The sequence below is a fragment of the Stegastes partitus genome, unplaced genomic scaffold, assembly GCF_000690725.1.
Source record: "Stegastes partitus isolate 25-593 unplaced genomic scaffold, Stegastes_partitus-1.0.2 Scaffold618, whole genome shotgun sequence".
NCBI classification, from domain to species: domain Eukaryota; kingdom Metazoa; phylum Chordata; class Actinopteri; family Pomacentridae; genus Stegastes; species Stegastes partitus.
The window spans coordinates 282,419-308,291 of record NW_007578349.1 but is presented as its reverse complement, the minus strand read 5'-3'; the positions used below and the strand labels follow the sequence as shown (position 1 = coordinate 308,291).

At 41.8% G+C, this 25,873-nt stretch overlaps 1 protein-coding gene across 1 annotated transcript; it reads right to left on the bottom strand.

Annotated features, from left to right (window-relative positions):
* Window positions 1–1,082: 1,082 nt before the first annotated feature.
* On the bottom strand, window positions 1,083–25,779 carry bmpr1ba (bone morphogenetic protein receptor, type IBa). The gene is made up of 11 exons (XM_008289488.1): window positions 25,611–25,779; window positions 7,835–7,997; window positions 7,618–7,717; window positions 7,130–7,232; window positions 6,255–6,351; window positions 5,970–6,108; window positions 5,476–5,668; window positions 3,701–3,998; window positions 3,357–3,532; window positions 3,132–3,262; window positions 1,083–3,053 (listed from the first exon to the last, which is right to left on the bottom strand). Exons 1-11 carry the CDS (start codon window positions 25,714–25,716, stop codon window positions 2,928–2,930), a joined length of 1,632 nt encoding a protein of 543 aa, XP_008287710.1. The 5' UTR covers window positions 25,717–25,779; the 3' UTR covers window positions 1,083–2,927.
* Between the last annotated feature and the right edge of the window lie 94 nt (window positions 25,780–25,873).

Here is a 25,873-nt window from a genome sequence, read left to right as displayed (position 1 = left end):
ATGATCCTTCATGATGTGAAAAATGAAGAAAGTAGTGTTAAGATATCAAAGTATGTAAAAATATTTTTTATCTACAGTATGTACAGTTGTGTACTGTTGGCTACTGTTTGGCAAATTTCAGAATATTAAAAAAAAAAAAAAGAGCAGTACAGTTAGATAATAGTTTGTATGTTTCAAGTTTTTTTTTTGTTTTTTTTGTATTTAAGTTTTTTTTTTCCTTAGTATGTACAGTTGTGTACTGTTGGCTACTGTTTGGCAAATTTAGAATATTAAAAAAAAAAAAAAAGAGCAGTACAGTTAGATAATAGTTTGTATGTTTCAAGTTTTTTTTTTGTTTTTTTTGTATTTAAGTTTTTTTTTTCCTTTTTTGTAAAAGCAGTGTCTACTATGCAAACTTGGCATTGGTTATCATGATAGAAGTCTATAACTAGAGCTGTCCTTGTAAGTGCATTTTGATTATTTTACTATCAGGAGTGGTTTGATTTGATTAGTGTGGGATAGTGTTGGTCCATTTTAGCTAATTCTGGCACGCTTCATGAGTCTTGCTCAATCTTGCTGAATGCTTGCCTCTCTATCTCCTCTAATTGTTTTCTGTACAAAGTGTAAGAAAGAATTTTTAAGACAATTAATAAATTATATTTATAAGCAATGCTGAAACCGTGCCTTTGGTGGCTTTCTTGAACACAACAGACATTCCTCACATGTGCTATGTATCACTATGTGTACTGTAATAGTAAAGCGGGGGTCAGAAATGCAATTTGTAGACCATGAATATATATATATTTGCTTTTCTTTTCTTGTTTTATATGTTTTTTCTGTGAAATTCCTATTTCCATGTTCCAGGCTGAATAAGTATTTGTTTAAAGTAGCCTGAAGGGGAGAAAAGTGAAAGTGAAAACCCTTATGGTGTCACTGTTTAACATGCTGTGTGCTCAGCAGCACCAGTGGGTTGTAATGAGGCATGCCGCTTTTTTTTTTTGTAACAAAGAAAATATGGAGAGCATGCCTTAACAGTAAGAGGCACTGCCAAGTGACTCGTTAGTATGCACCTCGTTCAGCCACCACAAACTGTGCATCAGCCATGTGGATGAGTGAAACACTTTATTGGGGGAATGTTCAACCTTTTTACTGAATAAAAACACCACTTTCTCTCACAGACAACTACAGCAGGTACAGATTAAATAAGGCACAACACCCAAAGAGGAAACAAAGGGCATTTTATATCACAACAAATCTGTCACACCGAAAACCTCCAACTGTGACAAGCGCCCCATTATTTTTAGTTGACACAGACCAAAAAATGAAACTCGCTGACCTCTGAAGGAAAGTTTAGCAAAGATTTTACTAATGGACTATGAAAGCTAAAAAAATAAAAAATAAAAAATGAGTCAGTTAGTGCCATTTGAGGGGAAAATCTGAACTGGCACTGCGGTGACAGCCGACCACTGTAAGGACCGAACAGCCAGATGATGAAAGGTGGCTGGATTTACCTGGAGAACCACTTCATACTGAGGCTGCTTAGGTTTTCCAAAAGTGGACTGCTTTTATGCCAGAATCAATGGAGGAACTTCACTCACAGAAACGGGATGATGGAATTTTGAATTGACTCATTTGGTTTCATTGTGACAGCTGCAAATGGTTAATTATAGTGAATCAGTTTAATTCGTGTGGTAGAAGAGTATGGGGGGTGTTTTCTTGGGCCAGCTGATTTTTTTTTTACTATAAGTGAGTGCTTCTGGTCCCGCTGCTTAAAATACACCATTTCCATCATCAGCCTGGTATTGGGAGCCACTTTACTGACTGAATGGTAGCAATCCCTCATGACAAACAACTCGTGGTACCCCTAAACTAACAAAATTCCACACATTTATAATAGATCACTACATCACCAAACAAGAAGTCACCACTACAGTTAGTGTAAAGCAGTTTGGAAACGCACTTGGGAGTCTTTCCTTCCTGTAGTTACCGGAGAGCACCTACGGGTGGCACTGTTCTGCTCCAATCAATCCTTTAATGCAACGCCGCCTCCTCCTCGTTTCAGGCAGGTTTTCCATCAGAGGGCAAGGAGACACGGAGGCCTTCAGAGCCTCAATCCAGAATTTATTTGGACATAGAAATTTTATTTTATCACATATCGTCTTCGCGAGTTGGAGTTTTACATTGAAAATGCACTTTTTGCAACTTTCGTTAGCCCATCACAAAAACACAACGTTTACCTTTTCTTCAGTGTTTACAATGTTATCCGCAGAAACCAAAAATTTTAAAGCCTCACAATACTTTCTTTTTTTTTTCCCCCTCTCTGTCACATAGGGTCAGTTCTTGTAATTAAAAGCAGTTGATTGACAAAAAAAACCAAAATGTGTTCAATCCAATTATCACATAAAGCCAGTAGTGGGGGTGATAGTGTTAAGAAAGGAGGTGCTAATGCTGCAATGACAGATTGCTTTGAAACACGTCCCTTCAGTTCTATCAGTCAGACCTTCATCTTACAGGTAGGGTAGCTTTCACAGAAAGCAGTGATATCACATTCCACTCACTGGTCAGTAGCCTGTTTGCGTGTCTCTGCAGCTACAGTGCCAAGTCAAACTCAGTCTCTTTCTCCAAGACCTTTGGAGCATGTGAACAGGAGCCTATACGTGGATTTAGAGTCCTCGCACTAGTCTGAAATGAAATCGTCTCATCGTCTTTGATGGACAGAACAGGGCCACATAAGACCTGATTGTTTTTTTTTTTAAGGGGACTTGCGTTGCAGAGTTCTGGGCGTTTGGACTCAAAAGTTTGTGATCTTCTAAGTGATCTTCTTGCTTCCTGTCCCTCCTCTTTTTTTTCCCCCCAGGGAGAAGGCTTGTGCGACGTGGACCAGAGCCAGTGTGATTGTTAGTGCCCTTTCTATGTGCGTAAACACACACACACCTGGCAGTGCCCGCTCACAGCTTGATGTCCTGTGATTCTGACATTTTGGCAAGTGTCTTTTTGACCCGTAGCGCTGTGAGGCGGCAGGCTGGGTTGTGGGCCCAGCATTCTGTCATCAGCTTCCCCATCTGTCTCAAACACTGAGGAGGAGACACAGATTTAAGTTAGAGGGATCATTCATTTGTGTGTTTGTGCATGCATAGTGTGGACATACTTACCTCATCACTGGTCCATCTATTAGGAAAGGACGGTCGTAGTTTCTTGATGCAGACCACCTCTCTCATGTCTTCATATGAAGGGTCCGTAGGAACTAACTCGTGGTACGGTAGCTGGTACTCCTCCAGGATCCCTACAGGTTACAGAAGAACATGCTCAGTTCAGGCTTTCGGAGAGTGTTTGTGTCCAAAAACCCGAAGACATTAAAGTCTAATTACTATATTTACCTCCTGAGACACAACGTCGAGCAATCTCCCAGAGAATGAGCCCAAAGCTGTACATGTCGGCCATGATGTACGACTGAAAATGACTTCTGTTCAGAGTCTCGTCCAGAACCTCCGGAGGCATGTAGCGCTTTGTGCCAACTCTAGTGTTGGGAGGGATGTCTACCTCATTTGTGTCACTGCAGAGCCAGAGATCAAAGTAATGACTTTAAATTAATGATTACTTAGCTATGCTCATAACTGAAATAATGTGAGCTCAGAATACTTTCATTTATGAGCTGTTCTGACTGCCTACCGTGGCTTAACACAGCAAAAACATAGAAGTAATTGGGAATATCTATACTCACCTGATAAATTTAACCGCCAGTCCGAGGTCAGCTATACAGCAGGTCCCATTTCTTTTCACCAGCAGGTTCTTACTCTTCAGATCCCGGTGAGCGATGGCAGGTTTGCCCTGGGTGCCGAAGATCTCTGTGTGGAGGTGACAGAGTCCCGACACAGAGGAGTAGGCCAGTCGCAGCATCGCTTTATTGTCTAGAGTGGTTGATTTGAGGTAGTCATACAAAGATCCATTTTCATGGTAGTCGGTGATTAGGTAGAGTTGAGTCCAGGAGCCAGTTCCTTTAATATCTGCAGCTATAAAACCTGTGAATGGAGTGGGCAGAGGGAGGATGGAGGGTGAAGAGAGGAAGACATTAACAGGCAGCGAGTTACGTTAAAGCCACATCACTGACTGAATTTGACCGTGAAAAATTGGGACAGTTCAACTGTACGCACATTCCACTGTGGCTTTATCTCCAGTAATTACAGTAGAAATGACACAGACGTAATGTTGTCTTCACTGTGAACTTCACTGTTCCACTTGTGTGCTTTTAAATGTATCAATGCATCAATTAGGCTCAGTCATAGAAGCAGAGAGCACTTTCAGATGAATACATGTTTTTCTTCAGGGACCCTGTTTGGAGCACTGTGTGGAAGGCTGCGCTAAAAGGGGGTCATTATACATTTCTGGAGTGATTTCATTCCCGTCGCTGGCAGAAATTAATTTTCATTAACAAGCCTAAATCATGCAAAAACAAAAATATAGGTAATTAATTTTTTTGCCTTTATTTTTTCAGTGCAAAAAATATCCTACAAATTGAATTTGTTTACGGATCAGTCCGGGACGATAGTTTTGTCACACAGAAGTATGACAGGCTGAAAACATAGAAAGATGAGTTTGTGAAACAGAACCTTAAGATCTTTTTACCCAAGAACAACAACCATCAAGCAAGCCAAACGTGTAAAACATGAAATAAGATCATTATAAATTAGGAAAAGGCAGATGACACTTTCACTCAAACAGTCCTGCATCCACACTTCTGACACAATCTTTGAATCTAAATATCATCTCACATATGTGTGAACATAGTTTTTGCCCAATAACTGTAAGTATAGACTGCATTAGCACTGACTCAGCCCAGTTAACACTATAATCTTAGCATCTGTTTTGGTGGATATGATGAAGACTACGTGGTCTGTAGTGTCGACCGTGGAAGGCTGAGCTACGCACTGCAGCATTTATTCTATCTTCCGGTTTACTAGTAAGTGATCTTTTGCTCCGCTACTTCATTACAATGGATCTTGTGGTGTTCAATTATGCAAGCTTTGGTTTGCAGTCTGGTGTTGTCTACTTTAGAATTTGTTATGGTTTACAGTCTCTTGGCTATAATTGATCTGTTTTGGCACTGAGCGCAGTGTGGTGCAGCATAATGGGCCCACTCCAACTCCAACTATGGTGGGTTTTAATTCATTATCATTTGCTTTTTATTACATTGTGCTACAAAGCACAGATCTACTGTATAATTGATCTGTCATTAGCATCGTTTGTTTTCAATAAACTAGTTCATCTACAGTATGTACTCATCCAAACCTAATTAAACTGTCCTTTAGTTTATATTTCAAGATTGTTAAGAACTACCACCACCATGTTGTAAGAATTTAGCATCTGCCCCTTTAAATTCCACTTTGCTCATTGTAATATTTTAAAGAAAAGAAAGTGCAACAAATAAAGAGACAGAGAGCTACACAGAGAAGGATCAGCGTCACACAAATACAGAAGGAAGAGAGGAAGAAGACTTACCCAGTATGTTCTCATGTCTCATTAGGATAGTCTGGTAGATTTCCGTCTCTCTGAACCAACTGGCCTCCTCAGTGGTGAAGAAAACTTTCACAGCCACCTTCTCTCCTCTCCACCTGCCCATCCACACCTCTCCATACCTGCCCTTGCCGATCTGCTTCACCATCTGAATCTGCTTGGCTATCGTTCTCTGGACCTAAAGAGGAGAAACGGTTTAAGGAGGTCCTTGGATGCTGATGTGTACAAATTCATTCAGAATTTTTCTCATGCGTTAAAAATGAAAAACTCATGAGAGGTTCATTGACCCTCAAATGGATACAGGAGCAACCAGGAGATGCCAAAGAATAAATATTACAAAAATCTTGTAGGTTTGGAATTCACCGCATGTAACTAAATCCAATAAAGCATCCCCCATTAGCCCCAGTATTTGCATGTAGCGCATCCATGGAGAATCCTTTTGACGCAACAGGTGTTTAGAGGCAGTGTGGGTGTCTCACCAATAGAGGGAGTCCTGAGCCTGAGCCAGAGCTCTGCGATTGCTCTATCAGGTCCTTCAGAGACTCTCCAGGGGGAATGTACATCTCATCCTGCTCTAGACCGATGCTGTAGCGAGGACGAGACTCTTGTCGCTTGTACCTGTGAAACAGAAGTATGCAGCACACATTCTTACAAAAATAATATTCTGGCAAGAATGTGCCCTATAGCATACAGAATGTGTGATATTGAATCCCTAAAGAGGGCTGCAGAAAACCTTTAAGTCTGACTGCTATATGTGTCATTACCTGAAGTAGCAGAACACAATGATGACAAGCAGTATGATGCTGCAAACAGCGACTGAAATCAACAAGGCCATGTGGTGGATCTTCCCATCGACATAGACTAGAGAGAGGACGACAAAAGAGACACGACAAAAGAATAAATGAAATTATCACCGAGCATCTAACGCATTTCAGCTGGAACAAAAAAAATTTAATAAAATCTAGATTTGCAATATCCCCAATAGAAAAATAAAAAAAAGTTAAGAAACTGAGAAAATTATACCAACAAATTCAGTCATCTGTACGAGTCACTTGGAAGAAGCGGCGTTCAGTCAATCATACACAAATCATATTTCACTCATCAATTTTTCATTTTCTTCTGGCACACACTTTTGTTCCCTCAAGGCCCCCGTCAACAGAGAGAGGAAGCCCTCAGCCTAGTCGATGAATTCTCCTCCTGATCCCCCATGATAGGGTTTCAGATTGATGACTCTGCCCTCAGTGTCTGCTGGGGCTGGTGATTTCCCTGGGAATCTAGGCTTACGGACTCTCAAATACACAAAAAGACCCTCACACACACACACCCAGAGTATAGTGTTGTACACAGCAGAGACCTCGGTGTTCTCTTGACACTCAGTGGCTTTGGCGAGCTCCAGGACAGTTTGACAGTAACTCCCTGACGCTGTCTATAACACTTGGGCCGTCTTTGACTCTCTGACAGTGTCGTGATATCTGTATCTCTGAAGCCTGCGTGCTGTAACACCATCAGTCACAGTTCTCGGTCCTGTCTTTATCACTGCCACGCTGTCGACTTCTAGCGGGGGAACAAGTGGCTGGTTGAAAAATCTTGCTAATGTTTCACGGGCAAGAAAGCTTCGTGTGCGGACGGACAGACTCACGAGGCGGCTTGAGCGGCGGCAGCGTTGGATGCAGGTTTCTGTTGCAGTAATCTTCATCTGTACAGCACTCCAGCGATCTCCTTTGACGTGACTTCCCCGTATCCTGGAAGACAGGAAATCAAATACAGGTGTGATTCTTTTGTTTTTTTAGATGGTTAACAAAAAAAAAAAAGGGATTTGAAGATGTTGCCTTAGTTTGTCATGGAAGTATCTTCACAATTAATCTATAATTGACATAACTGATATTTTATAGACTAAAGAATTCACAGGGAATCAAAAAAAGTCATGATATCTCGTATAAAAGTGCTCACAAACAGTGTACACATCAGTGTGTACATCCAGGATTGAAATTCCTGCTTTATTCACTTACCCTCTTGTAATTCCTATTTCCTAAAATAATCTAATTTGGGAAAGATATGTGCTAGAAGAGAAAATAACTGCAAAAAAAAGGAAGACATTGTACTGTGTGTGTGTCTCGATCAACTCACCCTGCACTGAAACTCTGACCCGACCAGCCCCATGCAACCCGCAGTCTGGACCGGTACTCCATCCTCCTCCTTCACCATCGTGAAGCAGTAGCCGTCCGTCCTGGAGAAGCAGATGTACTTACAATAAGTAAAGCAACCAATAATTTTATAAAACATACCAAACCAACAGTATTTCGGCCTGTTTGTTACATTGCTGCTCTCATTCATAGCACTTCACCTGCATGTGTTGTTGGTTGAATCTTCTGGGCAGTGGTGATAGCAGTGACACCACAGGAGTCTTTGGGAGGATGAAGCAGGAGCTGTGCTGCCAAAAGTCTCCTTCCCACTCTCCGCTGCCTCCTTACTTGATGCTTGTAGCAGCATACTGTCCAAAATGTTGCCTGTGAAACAGAAAGAAGAAGAAAAGGAGTTGAAACAAAATGCTAAAATCACATCAATACACTGCATATAGAGGTTTCAGAGGAAGGAGCGCAGCAGAGCTAACGATGGCTGCACTATTAGTGTTATAAAGTCTATGAATTCGTGCTACCAAAAGGTGTTTTAGAACAGAACATATCAGCAATATACAGCACAGAGACAGACTTCGGGGTTTTTTTCCATCTGTGAAAATTACTGAGTGTTAGAATATGTTTGACAAAGAAGGAATCTGTTGTATTTAATATTCTGTTATGATTGATATTAACATGCTTTAGCATACTTTTAAAACACCTCTCAGCTAATTCAGGACACATTTAAGTTGCTGTGAGTATTAAGAGTATTAGTCCATCAGTTCTTTAACCCTGTTGACTGTCTTTGCTCTGATGTTCTGCAACTACTGCAAACACACAAACTACAAAATTGTGTTTATCGTGAATCAGTGTAATAACTTTGTTGTTGTTTCTCAGTGTCTGCTCCATAGACTGTATAAAAGATGGACGTAGCTACCGTGACGTCACCCGTTGGTTTCTGCACTGAGAAAATGAAGCCAGGGTTTTGCTACTTCCTGGTTGACATCTTGGATTTTTGGAGCCAGTGACGCAAAAATCAGGGGGGCGGAGCCATAGGAGCAGCGATTGGTCAGACGGATTGAGAGGCGGGTCCTCTCTGCCCCGCCCACATTTACCGCCTTCTGCTTGCTTCGTCTGCAGACTGTCAATCAAGCCAGCCACGCCCCTTGACGATTTTTTAAAAATTCAGTATTGATTTATTTTCAGATTGACCACCTGATTTCTGGACTTGACTATGAAAACTAATAAGAAAAAAATCCTAAGCTGTAGGAATGCAATATTTCGTGATCTGTGATCAATTGTTTTCCAATTCAAGTCTATGGGAGCCAGGGCTTTTTGGAGCCAGCAGCTAGTGGACGTAGGCTTTTGACACTTCCGGGTTGGCTTCATTTTTCAGGGCCGGTTGCTACGTCCATCTTTTATACAGTCTGTGGTCTGCTCTCAGATCTCTTTTGCATTTTCAATGAATTGTGTTCTTTGGTATGTGCAGTTTAATGTTGTAGTCGGTGCAGTTGTATGACTCTGCTGCTCTGTTCGCCAGCCCCGTATCCACCTGTAAGCTTGTAACTTCCCCTGGGGGACAAGTTTAATATCTGCCCTGCTGTTGTAGCTTTGCAGTGAGTGATGAAGTCAGAGCCAAGATGACAAATATCAACTCGGCACACTCTGTAGTCACAACATAAATTTATTCCACATGAGCTGGCTGACTGAACTGAAATATAATCTAACTTACTGTAGTCAAACAAACACTGAATCCACTGAAAATATGAAAAAACATGTGAAATATAGAAAAAAAGAAGACAAAAACTCTAAACCCAAACACCTGACACTATGAAACGTGTTTTCTCACGGCACATTCTTTATTCTTACAACCGATACAGCTCCTAAGAACTAGAACGAAGCCGTTGTATTTCCTAGTTATCCCATTTCAAAAGGGCACCTGTTTGTCACTTGAGGGAAAAAAAGGATCGCGGAAGTGTCTTTCCTTCACGGCTTTTAAGATTTTCATTCATTCCAGCATGATCATTGAGACCAGATGCTTAACAGCTGCAAGCAGAGATGGTCCAAAACAAGCACGAGTTTTTCCCTCTCTGAAATAAACTGCTAGCAGATACCCACTCCGCTCTCCTCTTTCAGCCGCTCAAGCTCAAGTTCAGGTTTCCTTTTTAAGCTTTTCTTTCATTTCAATCTTTAGCTGTCCTCACCATTTAAGATTGACACTGCAGCTACCGTCCACTTCTAATGGATCTTTGGTTTCTCTCGTGAAGCTGAATGGGCTCCATGTGCAACGAAATACATGAGGAAAGACGTGAGAAGCATAAAAGCCAAAATCTGACAGATGTTGTGATAGCGTATCTTGATTATTTTACATTAAAACATTTGTTTCATCATACAAGTGGGCTCGACATAACTGTGTCTAACCTGTGCACCTAGTGGTGAATGGTGGACACTTACACAGCACCTTTTAACCTCTGCTGGGGTTCTACAAAGTGTTTCTCATTCACCAACCACATCAATGGAGGCAGAGCTGCCGTACAAGCCCCCTCACTGGGGGCAACTTGGGGTTCGGTGTCTAGCTCAAGGACACTTCAGCACACAGACAGATTGGGGGATTGAACGGCCGGACTCGTGATATGTAGACAACCTGCTCCACAGACTGATCCAAATCCAAACATGACACATTTCTCGTGAGGCCACTTTGTTTTAAATTGCTTTACTGTTGCCTTTATTATTGGAAATTCTCAGGCTTCAGCTTTAAAGACATTTTTTATCCTTTGAGGTCGATGAGCCACTATAAAAAATCATGTTCTTTTGTAATGAAGGTGCTGGTATGATGTCCCCGATTTAAAACATATCATTGACAGGACGGAGTACTATGTTCTGAATTACATTTTGAAAGCTAACTAACACACATATGCCTTGTTTCGGTAGTACCACTAGAGCAATGTGGCTCAATTTTACATACAAATCTGAGAACCAATCAAAAGTACTGCACCATAAATGAAGACGCTGACCATCTAGATATAGCTATATATATTGAAATTAAGGCTTATAGCAAGATTAGAATCTTTAATGGACTGAAACATTCATACAAACACATTACTTAATGTATGAGACAATAATTGGGACTTTCACTTATATTTTAGGTGCTTTGCTGCCACGTTGTGTTGTGCTCGTCTCAGTCCTCTGTCAGTGTGAAGCTCTCCTTTAAGTGGCACTAACTACAGTGACTAAAGATCAAAGAAAGAAAAGTTACAAGTAATGCTATTAGAAAGACAAACTGCTCTAAGTTGCCGATTATATTCTGATGTAGCGCTTTGATTTTTTCTCCTTTGTGCAACAATCCAGGAGCGAATGCTTTGAATCGATGATGCGGCTGCGCTCATTCATGTGACAAGATTAAGGTTTGAACTGACAATTAAAAAGCACTCTGATACGAGCTGATTTCTTTTACAGCCCAAAGCTTGTCAGCAGCAGCACAAAGTCCCATTTTGTTTACCGTTCTTGTTGTGTGGAGTATTAAAATGAGACGGTACGTCTGTTCCAAAGCGGTCTTTCCTCATCAAAACAAAACAACAACAAAACACAAGAATCCACTGTGGCAGGTTCATAAGATGCTGGGCTAATTCATAAAAAATAATTTTGGAAAAGAAAGTGTGTAGAGTATTAAAATGAGACAGTGTGTCTGTTCTGAAGCAGTCTTTCTTCATCAAAACAACAAGAAAAAAGCAAGAATCCATTGCGACAGGTTCATAGTGTGCCGGGCTTATTCATAAAAAATAACTTGGCAAATCCGTCCAAACAATTATAGACATTTGTCATCTAGCACTTCCCTTTCTAAATGTCCCTCTTGTACACACAGATAATGTGTTGACAATACAGCAAGAGAGGGACGGTGGGGTTTAAAGGGGTCACATTAACAATTGACCGATTTGAGCGAAAGGGAGCGAGGACGAGTAGGAGGGGGAGAAGAATGGGGGATTAACAAACGAGAAGTGACAGAGCTGCGGGGAACTGGTGGGCAGTTTAGCAGCACACAGAGGGGACAGAGCAGAGGCCACTGGCCTTTTCCACCCTTTCTCTCACTCTGCCTCCCTCCCTCCCCTCCCCTCCATCCTCCTCCCTAATGCTCATTCACTTTGTGTTTCATTTCTTGCCGACCTCTTCCTCCCCCTTTCTCTTTGGTTCCATATCTTATTTCTGAGCTCTTTTCTGCTTCTGTCCTTAATGTATTTCATGACTGAATTAAACTTTCTCCGTTTCTGTCCCTCTGCAAGACTTTTTCTGCTCGTTTTTCTCTGCTCTCTCTCTCTCACACAAAAACTCCTCATCTTATTCCACCTCATGCTTTTTTCCTCTTCTCATCTTCCACTTTCTTTGCCCCGTCTTTCCCTGTGTGCGAGTCCGCTGGATTGTCATGTGAGGTGCTGCTGTGCTGTTGACAAAACACAAAGCCTTTCACATCCCTCCTGCACCTGGGATCCTTGGCTACTGCTCTGTGTGGGTGTGTGAGCACATGTGAGAAAGACGGTGGGAGAGAGGCAAAAAAGAAAGAAAAAGCCGCAGAATGTTGTTTTATTCATAAACGTGTCTTGCACAAAACTTGGAGTCGGGCGAAGGTGAAGTCATTCTTGGGGGAAGGGACCAACTGAATCCTTGTAAACTGGGACATATTAATAGAATCCATATGATAACATGTGCATCTAAGAGGCTTTCTTTGCTGATAGCTGTGTTTTATATGTCTCTGTACATCTGTGATTTTGAAAAGAAATATACGCTATAGATCAGTAAAAATCATTTGGCTCGAGTCACATCAGCACAAAGATGAATCATAGTTTGCGTACTTCCTGTAGAATAGAAGGCATTTCAGGCGATATATTTAAGGTTCCACTTTCTATCTCTATCACATCATCATGATCCAGTGTCATCATCATGTTTTTGTTCTTAGCTCTCTCCTTTTTTTAAGAAAAATCTACCTCTTACAACTAAATCCTTTCATGGCAGAGGCTGCATTCACACAGATCCAGGTAATGAGCACTTTTTCTATGAGCCCGTCCCATCTGTCTGTGGGCAGGAGAGTGACCGAAGTAAAATATACTGTTGTTTGAAAAAGCAAGAAAGCTCCGAAGCTGCAATCTTATCTTTACGGGGGATTTTTAAAAAATACATTCTTGGACTTTAGAAGATGAAAAAAAATTTTTAAACATGTGTAAAACTGTGCATGTATTGATTGTAGTGGATGAGAAAAATATGTAATTTAACTTTTAACAAATGAACGGTTTAAATTTTATGAAATGATTCCAGTGTAAGTCTCTTGGAGAGCCATTCTCCCACCGACAGAGAGCCTGGTGTTTGACACTAAGAAAGATGAGCCTGATTTTAATTTGTAATAAGTTTGGAAATTGAATCAAATGAGCTCGTTGAGTTAAGAAAAAAAAAATTTAGAGAAAACATGAAGCATTAAACTAGCTTCAGTGGTCTGGAATGGGCTGTGATGTGCATCCTCCGACCAGTGGGGCTCCTGTTCAGCCCTCCACTGAGTGCCACTAACGTCAAAACATGCTTCAAACCTAAGCGATTGGTGCTGGCTGAATTTCCCAGAACTTCACTGACACCATAATTGTTTCAAGCTCTTTCACTAAAATGGCCTTTCAGATACCAGTACGAGCTTTCAGGTCTCCCCTATAGGCTTTTCTTAGGCTCGATGGCAGGATATAGGGGCCACTGTCAACACGCAATTAACAACCACGGCCCCACGAACCCCCCAAAAGCCAAAGGCCTCTTTTCAACAGATGTCAGTTCGTACAAACTGAAAGAAGACGAGAAAAAAAGGACTGATATTTAGATGGACAGAGGGGGGGATAGACTTGAGGGAAGGGACATTGTGCCTGAGAGAGCGAGATGAAGAGGGGAGATTTGGGGTAAGACAGACAGACAGACAGACAGAAAGAGGGGAACAGAGACAGAGAGAACATATTCATTAGTTATCCAAGCCATGTCAAACAAGGCCTACCAGAAAAGCCCTTTCACCGAGCCCATGTAAACACTACCCGCCTCCCCCTTCCACTTAAGACACACTCATTTGACAACACTGCTCCCCTTCTCCCCCCCTTCTCCCCTCTAAAGTAGTAGTTCATCTTCCTGGTGTTTGACAGTGCAGTCTGTACGGCAAAAGAAACATGGAAGGTTAAAAGTGTTTTTGTTTTTTCCCCCTCTCTTCCCGCTCTCACTCCCTCTCTTAAGTTTCTTGCCTCTCTCTCCGTCTCCCTCCACGTTCACGTACTTTCAGTTCTCGGCCTTATCTCCGCGTTCTCCTTCCTGTCAGAGCCGAGATGAGCCGAACCATCCCACATGTGCAGGAATGCGTTAATGAACCCCCACTTGGTGATCTGAAGGCTGGATGCTGGGAAGCGAAGGTTGTCTTGTCCGTCTGTTTTGGCTAAACTGGCTTTGAAATTCAAATGTGGTTCGTCTTCGAGTGTGTGACAAAGCTCCTTCTTTTCTCAACTGAATTGTTTGTTTGAACATGTTGATTCTTTACACCACATGGGACATCGCCAAATTACGAAAACATATGAGTGATCTTGAAAACTGAATCGCACATATTGTTATTCTGCTTCTGTTGCGAATGCTGCGGCCTTGAGTGGAAAGCGGAAAGTTCCATATCAAAGTTATGCGTTGTTTTTCTCTCCTACAGACTTTTTACACCACTTCTCCCATACTCTACCACCTGTTCCATTCACTCTCCTAAAACTGTACTAGAATAAAGCTGCTACTTCAAGCACAAATAGGCAAATTCAATATAAACAGATAGCATTGTCGCCTGCAACTTTTCAACACCACAGTTGTGCCCGATCATCAAGGAACCAGTCACAAAAGATGGAAATAATGTTTTGGCTCACACAGAAATCCTTATGGAGGGAAAAAAAAAAACACACACCGCACAGTAAAGAGCGGGAATAAGGGAAGCTGTTGCATTCAGCCATTCAATCCTCCAACACAACAACATCATCAGCAGCTCTTCAAACATTCCTTCATTATGTCACGCTGATGAATGATGCAGTAATGAGCCGGTGCCACTCTCTGGTTATACAGCTGTCATCTGCCAGCTTTATGCTTCGACCAGTGGGGTGTGCATGTCTGTGTGCGAGTCCCCCTTTCATGGGGGATGAGTGACAGATACAAAAGGATCCCGGAACTCTGAGTTAAATCCAGAAGGCCATCAGTGTTCCCTTTGGAATACAGGGAAATGATGAAACAGTCCTTGAAGGAGGTGTGAGAGAGCAAAGCAAAGAAAAGAGAGAAAGGAGACCAGCTGGTCTCTTCATCAAAAGCGCTTTTTTTCTCCTTCTCATGGCCATCTGTGGGCTCCTACTCATCACTAAGCAGCCCACATCAATTTACAGACAGCGGGCATCCGGCTGGATCAGTGGGCTGTGGCAGTGTACTGTTAGTAAGTCTGATGCCACTGGTTGAAAAGTGACTCACAAACTTTGTCCTGACTTGACGACACGCAGCCATCAAACTTTTTGCTGTTGTTTTAGTTATTGCTGCGAGTGAATAAACCGGACAAGCAAGAATGGCTTCATAGGATGGATTGTTGCCATGGTGTATCCCTGACTTTTACATGATGAAGTTGATTGGATCTGCCTGACATTTAAACCTACTTACCCTGAATATTTATTCATGCTTCAGCCACCCTATTAAACACTATTAAAAGTGAATGCCAAATCAGGACATTGAGGCATTCTTTAAACTGTAACACCGAGAACAGGCGAATATTAAACATATTTACTTCAAATGTTACTGTTGAGCAGAGTGAAATAACTGCTGTAGAAGATTAATTAAGCCACAAAAATGATCATGTTCTTTTCCTTTTCCTTAAAACCCTTTTTCCCTAGTTGTTAAAATGAAGGCAACTAAACTTTCTTGGGTTTCTTGAAGGTGTTTTCCCTTCTATCCAATAAACCTGGAGGTTTCCAGTCCCAGGCTTCCCATCAGTCAGGTAGAACTGAACAGACGAGAGGTGAAATATCTTCAAGAACGTCAAGAAAGTCCAGCTGCCTTCACTGTTGCCTTAGATATACCATTGCCTGGATGTCTGAGAGGCTTCACAGACTTAAAGCTTGTGCTCTTTTATTCCCTCAGACAAATTTGTATGTCACAAAGGAATGCTTTGTATGAAATAGCGCACAGAGAAACGTACATACAGTGCCTGACACAATATCAATATATCAGTGCAGCCTTTTAAACATACTCTGTTGCAACACAACTTGCTCTGATATGTGGCCAATTCATGGCAATACACTTCCACAAAAAGTGAAATATAATCTATTAAAACTACTGTATGAACGTCAAAGCATTAAGTATGGAAGAAACACGTCCCTTCAAGATGAGCTCATTTAATTTGATGTTAAGTATATTGAAATAACCGATGGTTATGCTTGCTGTTCTGTGTCTTACTACACAAGAGGCCCCAAAAAAGTCGATACTGGACCAATGAAGCCATTCACTATCCACACACAAACATATTGATTTGCATAAACTACAGAACCTGTATTAATTACTGAGACGTAATGAATGATTTTTAAACAATTTCAACCACAAATCCGACAACAGATCCCCTCCCTTCCCAAAGCCTCACACATTACTATTGTTACTCTGCACCGCATCACCTAACTCTGTTTTGTCACTGAAAACAGCATACTTAGACTATGATGCACGCTCACAGATTAATAAGTAGCATTGAGTTACAATACACACACACACCCTCTCAGTCCATTTAAACTTGCGAGCTATTTTTGTCATATTGGATATGCTATTCCCATGATATCACCATGTGACTCATTGTTCCATCATGGTGGTATGCAAAAATCATGCCTATAAACTGATAAACAATGGCCTCGCACCCGCCAAGTTGATAGTTGGCCGTGGCAAATGTAACAACTCCAGTTTAGAATTTCACTCAGACAAACACACGCGGTGTGAAAATAACAGCGCAATAAAAAAAAAAAGCATGGACACACTCCACAACCCTAAGGTGGACAAAGTTGGCACAATAAGGATACTCTGCATTTTTGGGAGGTGCAGTTCTTAAAGTGTATGATGTCATCTTTTGTGTGTCCGTCTACGTGTGTGTTATGTTCACATGTGTCTAAGTGGGACATGAAGAAAGGCAGAAAGATTCAAGACAAAGGAAATCTTCACTGGGCGGCTGGAGGGTTTTCGGGTGCTCAAAGTGTTTCTGTAGTGAGTTTCTAAAGGTCACAGACGAGAAGCAGTCTTTTCAGAATGACTTTCAGTGAATCAGCACAGTTTCTGTCTCGGTGTTTCCTCACACATTCACAGAAAGGCACAATCTGAAAAGAGAAATGTGCACAGCGTCGCATAGTCGTGTTTTAAGTCGCCACCCCCAATTTAATCAAACTTTCTCAAATTAACGCTGATGCTATGAGGTTGCTCATCTCGCGGTCAACTCAACACACATGGACACGTTTCTTGAAAGCCCCGAAGGCTGAATATCGCACCACTTTAAACACACATCGACTGCACGATTTCCTAAAATAAATACTCAGAGTGACATGGACTATAAATATACAGCACACCACACAGAAAGGCCTTAAGGGCAAAGAAGTGTTCCATTAATATTACATTCACGCCACCCTAACGAAAAGTTTAAAATGCTACAAATGTCAGCGCAGACGCATTACTTGAGGCAACGCTGAAATTAAAATCCAAAGGTCGAACATGAGTCTGGCCTCAGCGGCTCAATGGGAAAACCGCAGGTTCCAAATAATCAGCCCTGAAGTTTGACTTTATTCAGTTGGAATGCAAACAAAGAGCTGGGACACAGTGAAGGCTCAGATAAAGATAAGAGTTTCATTAGGTTGTTATCATTCTTCAGAGCGACCAAGTTGATGAGTCTCTCTGTTGAAAAAAACTGACGACAACAGCAAAAAGTGTTTTTGGAAACATTCAACATCTGATTAACGCTAAAGTTGCTACTATACTGTTCATGGGTTTATCCATATATGAGGACAATGAAAAAGTTCACAGTCAGTTCCTTTTGCATGCAAACGGAATATGATCTGGTCGTGTACATGCAACAGGTGTGAGCAGCAGCTCTTGTGAACCTTCACGCTGAAGATCATCACTGGTGAGGAGAGTTGGGTCAACGGCTACAACCAGAGACCAAACAGCTGCCATCACACTGGAAGAGTCCAAGACTGGAGGAGCATGTTCGACGTTTTCTTGCTAATTCGTCCCCTGGGGTCAGACTGTCAACACCAAGTTCTACTGCGATGTCCTGTCTTGTTTGAAAGAGAGCATTCGGCACAAACGACCTGACCTGTAGCGCAGCCGTAATTAAGTGTTCCATCATGACAACACAGCCGCTCACAATGTGTTGAAAACGCACAATCTTTTGGGGGCATGTGTTTGTCCCACTCACCAGATTCAACTCCCTGCAGGATTGTTGCCCAAAATGAAATTCAGGTAAAGATCTAGCTCGTGTTGCCGATTGGTGCTTGCAGAACGCGCCCTCCAGGCAGCGTTTTGGGCGTGACAGGAGCACTGGGAGTGCTTTTTTGTTGCTCAAGCTGACAACGTTGAAGAGGATAGTGGCCAAATTACTGTAATCCAGAACTCATCCCTTTAAATTGGTCCCTATTTTTTGCCTTCGGAAACGAACACTAAGAACCATTACGTGCCTACGTCAAACCCATTCATCTCTTGATCTTCATTCATCATTGTTTTTCCAGTCAGGCATTCTTTGATTTGACCTAACTATTATGTGTATTTCTTTAAAGGGAGGTCTGTTAGTGTGTGCAATCTTATCTCTTTGTTTTTTCCTCCCTTTCTCATGGATAAAGGCATGCATTAGCCAGTGCCCTGGTCAAACTCATAGAACGTTTTGGGCAATTTTTCTTGACATTTTCAATTGTTTATACATTTATTCCAGTAGTGTCTTTTGCATATATGTAAATAAATAAGAACAAGACAGAAGAACAAAACCTAGCAGAGTAACCGGAGGGAAGTCACTTGGTATTCAAGGTAATTGCTGGAATAGCGTGCGATAGCAGGCAGATCAGGGACTGGACTACACAATGAAAATGCAACGTCTCTGTGTTGTTTGTTGCTTTTTTTTTTTTGACCTTGGTGAATTATCAAGACACAAGCTGTTGTTTAAGGTTTTAACTGTAACATTCAAGACGCCTCTCTGTTGGTCCCAAACTATGACATTTTTATACCAGAGGAGGTAAAGGCTCCTAAAAAGTAAAGCTCATTTGCCTTTGACTTTGAAATTGATCTCGTAAGACTTTGATTTGAATTTTCATGGTGCCAGCCCGTTTTGCTTCCCACCCTGATTTGCATCAGGTTTGCAGCCCTAGACAATGGTGGAAACGAGCTATTACACCACTGAAACACACACAGTAGTAGAAATGCTCTATCGATTTAGTCTGAAGACAAAAAAGCACTGAGACTATTAATGCCACTTGTTAACAATCGTCTGTTGTTGATGTGAACAAAGTTTTGCCAGCATCGTCTTGGTGTACGCCTCTGTAACTCCACTGATTACTGCAGTTTGTTCATTTCATCTCCCTTCATCCCCTCATCCAGTGCTGCCATTTAGATGTATGTAAATTTAGAAATCTGTGTTCTCTCAGTATCTGTTCATTTACATTTAAATGTCACGAGTCCCAGACTTTGCCAGTTGGTTTATGAGCAGAAAGTCAAGTCTGTGTCAAGATTCGCTCTGGAGCATCACAGCAGCAGAGCCACGGTGCCAAAACACAAATGTGTGTTATTGTTTCTCTAAATGGTTTAAACCGTGACGAGACCTTCCTGGCTGCGTTCATATCACGGGAATGACGTGTCGCAGCGCATTTCTGACACGCAACATACATATCATATAGCAGAATAACTAAAAAAACAACGCCGCTGAACACACAAACACAGGAAAGCACCCACTTATAAGGAGCATGTAATGAGATAATAAACTCTGATCTCTCTCTCAGGACACACTGAGTCCTCGCTCAGGACAATCAAAACACTCTTCGTCAGTTAGCCAAACCCCACACATAATCACACTGTGACTTACACACACACACACACACACACAATCACTGTCATGCAGAACTAATGGCCGCTGACAATGACTGCTTTGACTGAAAGATGAATGACCGAAATTTGAATTGGAGACATCCAACGCTGAGAATAAGAGCAGGCAAATCTGTGTGTAGGTGAGCGTCTTGCTGAGTGCCAGTGTGAGCGGAGAGGGTGTGTGTAAGGGTTTTTTTTTGTGTGCGTAGAGGGAAGGCTGTGGTGTCTCAGTCATCTCCGCAGGCATAAACAGCCGTTTTCCATCCATTTAAAACCTGCATGGGTGCACAGTACGCGTGTGTTTACGTGTGCCGTGGAGGGATATTAATGTATTTCCTATTTACGTGCGGCTAATGCGTGGAATGTGGACATCAGTGTGTGTTCGAGTGTGGTGGCATAAGCGTACGTGTGTTTACAGTTGCGTCCTACTGTCTCCTCTGAGTGATTAGCCCCCCATTAACTCTGTCACATATCACCCATCAGTGGCTCCAGGCCTCCCTCTGTACTATCTCACTGGTCAAACATACAGTTGGTTTGACTCTTAAACACACACATGAACACTCAACATCCACTCCCATCTGGACACCCATTAGGTACCTATCACAGCATATGATAATTGTCTCTATTGCAAAGCCATTTGGTTAAAAGTGTTTATCCCGATATCCACAAATGACCCTAAATTACAGGATGACTAATCATTTTTCGCTGCCACATTATCTCCTATTTGCTTACTTCTTCTTCCTTTTTTTTTTTTTTGCTTCTCTTTCCTGTAAATGAGTAAATTATAAACATGTTTTTTGGCTTTTTTTTAGCACTGGGCATGAAAATAAAGCACAGATCAGATAGTGATTCACTTTTGGTCAACACAAAACATGATAACATCTTTTAATAAGCCACTAAGAGCAATCTTGCCCCTGAAAGATGGTAGATACTGTAGACCTTAAAGAGCTTGAAGATCAGTTAAAAGGGCAGTAAACTTCAGATAAGAAAACAACAAGATTAAAAAGGTGGTTCAGTTAGTCTTTGCTTAACCCTTCTGCAGGAGAAAAAGAGAGAGAGAGAGGAGGGGAAAACTATTTCTCAAGGAAAACAGCAGAAGAGATGGATTTACAGATTGATTGAATAACCTTTGTGGAAACTTCCCTTCCTTTGAACTGAAATGTAGGTTTGTGCTGGAAACAAACAACGTAAACTTTCTCGTCTTCCTATTTCTGACCCTTCATCCTTCTCATCCTCGATTCCCTTCTTCAAACTCAACAAATCTTTCATCTACATTGAATATCTCTGTTGAGTCAAAGTCAGAGGCCCCGAGACAATGAGCGATTACTCCCCTCCCTACCCCGCTCGCTCTTAACAGTCCACGAAATAGTTCCAGCGGCTGAGAGTGGGCGGAGGGGAGGACATTACAGAAGGAGTGCGGCGGGTACATGGAAAACCCTAAGCCCCTGTAGTCCCAGTGCACTGTGGCTGTGACAGCCAGCTTTGCTCTGCTCTGCTCCACCTCACCTGTTATCTGTCCATCACTTCATTGTGTTGTACCGAGCTGTGCAGAGGGGCTCTCGGTTCACACAGCCGCCGCGGCGTACGGACAATCAGATGTTTAAGATCGCATTTTAAGTGCATCTAAATCATCAAAGAGAGCCAAGTTCAGCCACTGGAAGCTACAATCAGACAACTGCAAACTTCAGCACATCACTGGAGGATAAGAGAACCTGTCGATGCATTTTCAGCTCATTAATGGAACTCTGTGTTTTAATCATTCAGGTTTGCTGAAATTCACATGCTGCAAAAAAAAAAACTCTCTTCCTCACTCACTACCTCTCTCTCTCACGCACACACACACACATTTAACTTCCCCTGCTCCAGCTGTGTCTTAAGAAGTCAGCGCCAGACCGGTAATCTGACTGGGATAGAAGTTACTGGATCTGTATCCATTACAGGATGTAATACCCCTCAGTCCCAAACTCTCCACACTTCCCCTTACTGCACCTTTTAGAGGTCATTTCAAGATGACTGTGTTTTTCTCAAACCTTAGACTCAAATATTGTATAATAGGAAGTCTGTGTCATTGCTTTGTCATAAAACCCTGATGTCCTCGACTTCAGCCACCCTATTAGCCTCCTGGATCCCACCTTGTTAACCCTCACCCTGCCCGGAGAGTTTGGAGCTCCAGCAATGTGGAAAACATATTATTTCTAATATCACGCAGAGCAAATAAAAACCGAAGGTGTGAGTTTACATCAGGACAACAACGGCGTGTTTTCAGCTACAGGCAGCAACACCTTACCTCTCTGTTTCAACATTAACGGCCAGCACATCAGTACTCTTAATGAGGTATCAGTTTCCATCAAGCGAACTGGACGCATCCTGCCAGAGAGCATTAAAGCTCCGAGAGCGAGGAACAGAAAGCACGACTTGCTGTTTTGTACGGCGAGTCGGCTCTCGTGTGTTCTGTTTTTTAAAAGCAGCTTTTTGTTCGGAAACGTTTCAGTCAGCTTTTCACAAGGATGACAGCTTTGTCAGTGGCTTCCTGAGAGTTGAGTACCTCTAGAAATTCTCACCGTTTGTGTCGCTGAATAGACTAAACTGAAACTTCTGACACGATGAGAGACATCTATTTCATTGTTGGTGGCAATATATGCAAATAATAGAGCATGCAGACTCTTTCGTCTTGTCTCTCACCTGTTCAGACTGGTGATTTTCTCCAAAAAAAACTAACGTCAGACACCATTCGACATTACGAGTCTACATTAGGTGTCTTTTACGCCGCGGGAACGCTGTTTGCTGTAAAGCTTTTCTAGTGTGAAGAGCGTGTCAACTCAAAAATCAAAAAATCAAGCAGGTTTTTAGTGACGCAGATGCTGCATACAGATTCTTCCACTCACTTTATGAAAACTATCAAACACAAGGTGAAGACTTGAATTCTCAACAGTCTGAGAAGTCGATTGGATTCTTTAAAAAAAAAAAACAGGTAAGGTGTTTTAATTATGTTAAAACAAAACCTAAAATTCTGCTGTGAGCAACAGTCTCATTAGCGAACAGTGACAAAAGCAAAGCAACTGGCAGAGCTTTGACTGTGAAAACTGATACAGCGGTGCTTATTTCCACCAAGGACAATGAAATGTAAGCTATCACGCTTGCTCTTCACTTCCCAGAACTCACATTGAAGGCTGCAGTCTGGGGGAGGTGGAAGGTCACAGAAAACCTGTGTGTGTGTGTGTGTGTGATTTATAAAGTGTGCGTAAGTCTGTGAATTCCCTTTGCTCTTCTTTCACTTTGTACTATAATGAATACAGTCTCCTTTATTCGTGTGCTACGGAGACAATGGCCTGAAAATGCTTTAGGGCAAACTGTGACCTTCCTGCAGACAACGCAGTAGCTGTCGACCACCTGTCTAAAAACCTGAAATGACTCCAGTTCACCTGTGGCTACACAAGAAACACCAGCTGACCGAGTCTAGACTTCCATTCAGTCCACCAAGTTGTTTTGGAGGCAAGAGACAGTGAAGAGAAACAGGGAGGACACTGGGAAGAAAAGGCAGATTAAAAAAAAAACTATCTGCTTCATCTGTCTTTCATACAATTTTTTTTTTTTCAGTAAACAAATATTTGCCTGTTGAGTCACAGCTGAATCTGTTGCGAGAACAATCATTCATGTGTGTGCCAACCAACAAATGAGCCTGTTGCTGGTCAAATCAATCATCTGTGTGTCAAACCATGAATGAAGCTGCTGCTCACAGGCCTCAGGTGAAACGATATTTGAATGCACTTTTGATAATGGATAGACCTGCTTGTGTAGAACGATTCAACTTTAAACATCTTGGGTGTGACATAAGTCTGTTTGTTGTTTCCGATCAATCCGGGCATTTTCCTGACGCTAAGCCAGACATTAGGGAAACTGAAGCATTCAAGTAGAAAAAAACACAATTCAATGCATGCAAATTGTTCTTAAAATTTACATGCGAGGGATTTGAGGGATTCTCTCATCCAGGGAAATGCAAAACATTCCCATAAAAATAAACTGTCATTTGTATCTTTTAGTCTAGGTAATAAAAGTTAGCGCTGTGCTGGTGCAAATTTAGGTAAACAGGTTTGAAACCAAATAAAACTGTTTTCTCAGCATTCTGCGCTGATCCAGCAGATGTCAAGGACGGGGAATCTGTTTTATTAACTCACAGATTGTGAACCAATGTCAAACCAGTTTTAGCAGTGAAACAACATCACAACACCTGATGTCAACCCCAAACCACTGCACATAGATTTAAGTAATATTAAGCAACACAAATGAGGAATTTAGACATGGATAGTAGAGAATAAATATACTTTTCCTGGTGTAGTATGAGCTCATTATTAATTAAATGGCAGCATGAATGACTTGCTTAGAGTACAACACAAATAAGAAATGTTGGTAGGGGGCCAACTTTGTGTCAGATTGAGCATACAGTACATCTTCTTCACTGGCAGCTGTTCTGTGGCTTCTTGGGCAGCGCAGTCGGTGTTACCGAGAATCTAAAACATTCAGACACTTTGCAAGTTCGTGTCCTTGTGTGCTTAGTGCAAAGGCTCGCACTTTCACAGCATTTAAAACAGCTTCAAAGAATTAGTAAGAAATTATAAAACAGCATCTGCAAAGTGCAGGAGAGTAAATCAAAGGAAAAGAGGGGGGTAACTCAGCATGGACTCCATAGGAAAGCCGACTCAACCAGTGACAATGACAGGAAAGATGGACGAGAAAAGAGAGGATGACAAGCAGCCAGAGGTCGCAGGACGACCTCAGCACATAGCACACCGAGTATGAGGTATGAGCCTTTGCTGGCTTAACTTCAGGGCTCCCAGCTGAAATAATCTCCAATGACTTTAAATAGACCAACAATAAAGAGAGAGAGGAAAAACACGCACAGGCACCATCACTCATAAGAAACCAAGCCTGAACAACTTAACAGACATTATCTTCTACATTCTATCAATACTGACTTTTTTTTTTTCAATCAATTACACTCTACAGAGCTCCTTCGCTTTGGTCAGACCTGTGCACAAACAACAGAAGCGGAAAGTCAAACCTTAATGACACACATCATGGCTCTAAACATAACAGACTATTAAATCTGACACATTCTCTCTCTCACACCTCACAAATCACACTCCAGATACCAAACATGGTCACAGACAAAGCGGCTGATGCGACTAACAGTAACAGTGTCAGCCTATGATGCATCTCCGTCTTTTTGAAGAAAGCGGCAGATACAGCGTCGCCGCAGATACGTCAATGGATGTTGGAGCGACTGCACTTTGAAAGGAGTGGGAATTTCGCAAAGATAATCAATGAAATTAAATACAAATGAATCAAAAAAAAAACTCAAATGTCTTTTTTTTTTGTTTATAATCAATCTAAAGGCTTACATATTAGCTTTAACAGATTGGTGTTCATGCATCATTGCTCTATAATCATATTCTTGAACCAACTTCTTGTCTTAAAGCTGTTCCCACCACAACCTTACAAACACTAAAATAAAAATGAAAACTATCTCAGGTGGAACCTTTTTGAGGTTCTAGCCCTTAAAACATGCTCCACATTTAAAGCAGACATTCAACACGACACTACAATCTGATATAAAACAAGAAACTGTTTTTTGTTTGGGATCAGGTGTTGAATTTTGGAGCAGACACCTTAAACCGACTGTCATCACAGGTTGCTTACGGACCACAGATTTAAGATTCAAGGAGTTAACACAAAGCAGAAAGAATGACAACAAAAAAAAACAACTCTCAATTACAGTACGCAACATTTTAAAGTGTGAAAGAGAAGTTCTGAAGAGTTGTAGCAGAGCAACGCTGAGTAAAAAAAAAAAAAAACAGCAACAAGGTTGAGGGCAGCAGTGAGTAGAGAAAGTTTGCAGTAACTCACCGTGAGCTTGTGCATGCAGAGAGAACAGTCCAAGCAATAGCAGAGGACTCCGGCTCCAGAGGCAGAGAGAGACACAGCGCTTCAGCCTTTCTCCCTGCACTGGCATGGTAGAGTCTGCCGCTCGGCTCCTCTCGGCTCCTCTATTCTTAACACAACGGGATCCACCGCTCACACTCTGCCTCTCCTTTCTGAGTGTGTGTGTGCACCAGAGAGAGAGAGAAAGAGTCGGAGAGGGAGGCGGGAGGAGGTGGTGGTGGTGGTGG

Bases quoted from the DNA above. Each gene is read 5' to 3' on its own strand.
- bmpr1ba (XM_008289488.1), bottom strand. From the start codon at position 25,716: ATGCCAGTGCAGGGAGAAAGGCTGAAGCGCTGTGTCTCTCTCTGCCTC. The intron at 6,352-7,129 runs GTGAGTCTGTCC...TCCTCTCTCTAG, and splicing joins GCCGCCGCTCAAGCCGCCTC to TCTATGTCGATGGGAAGATC. The intron at 3,263-3,356 runs GTAAATATAGTA...TGTAACCTGTAG, and splicing joins TCGACGTTGTGTCTCAGGAG to GGATCCTGGAGGAGTACCAG.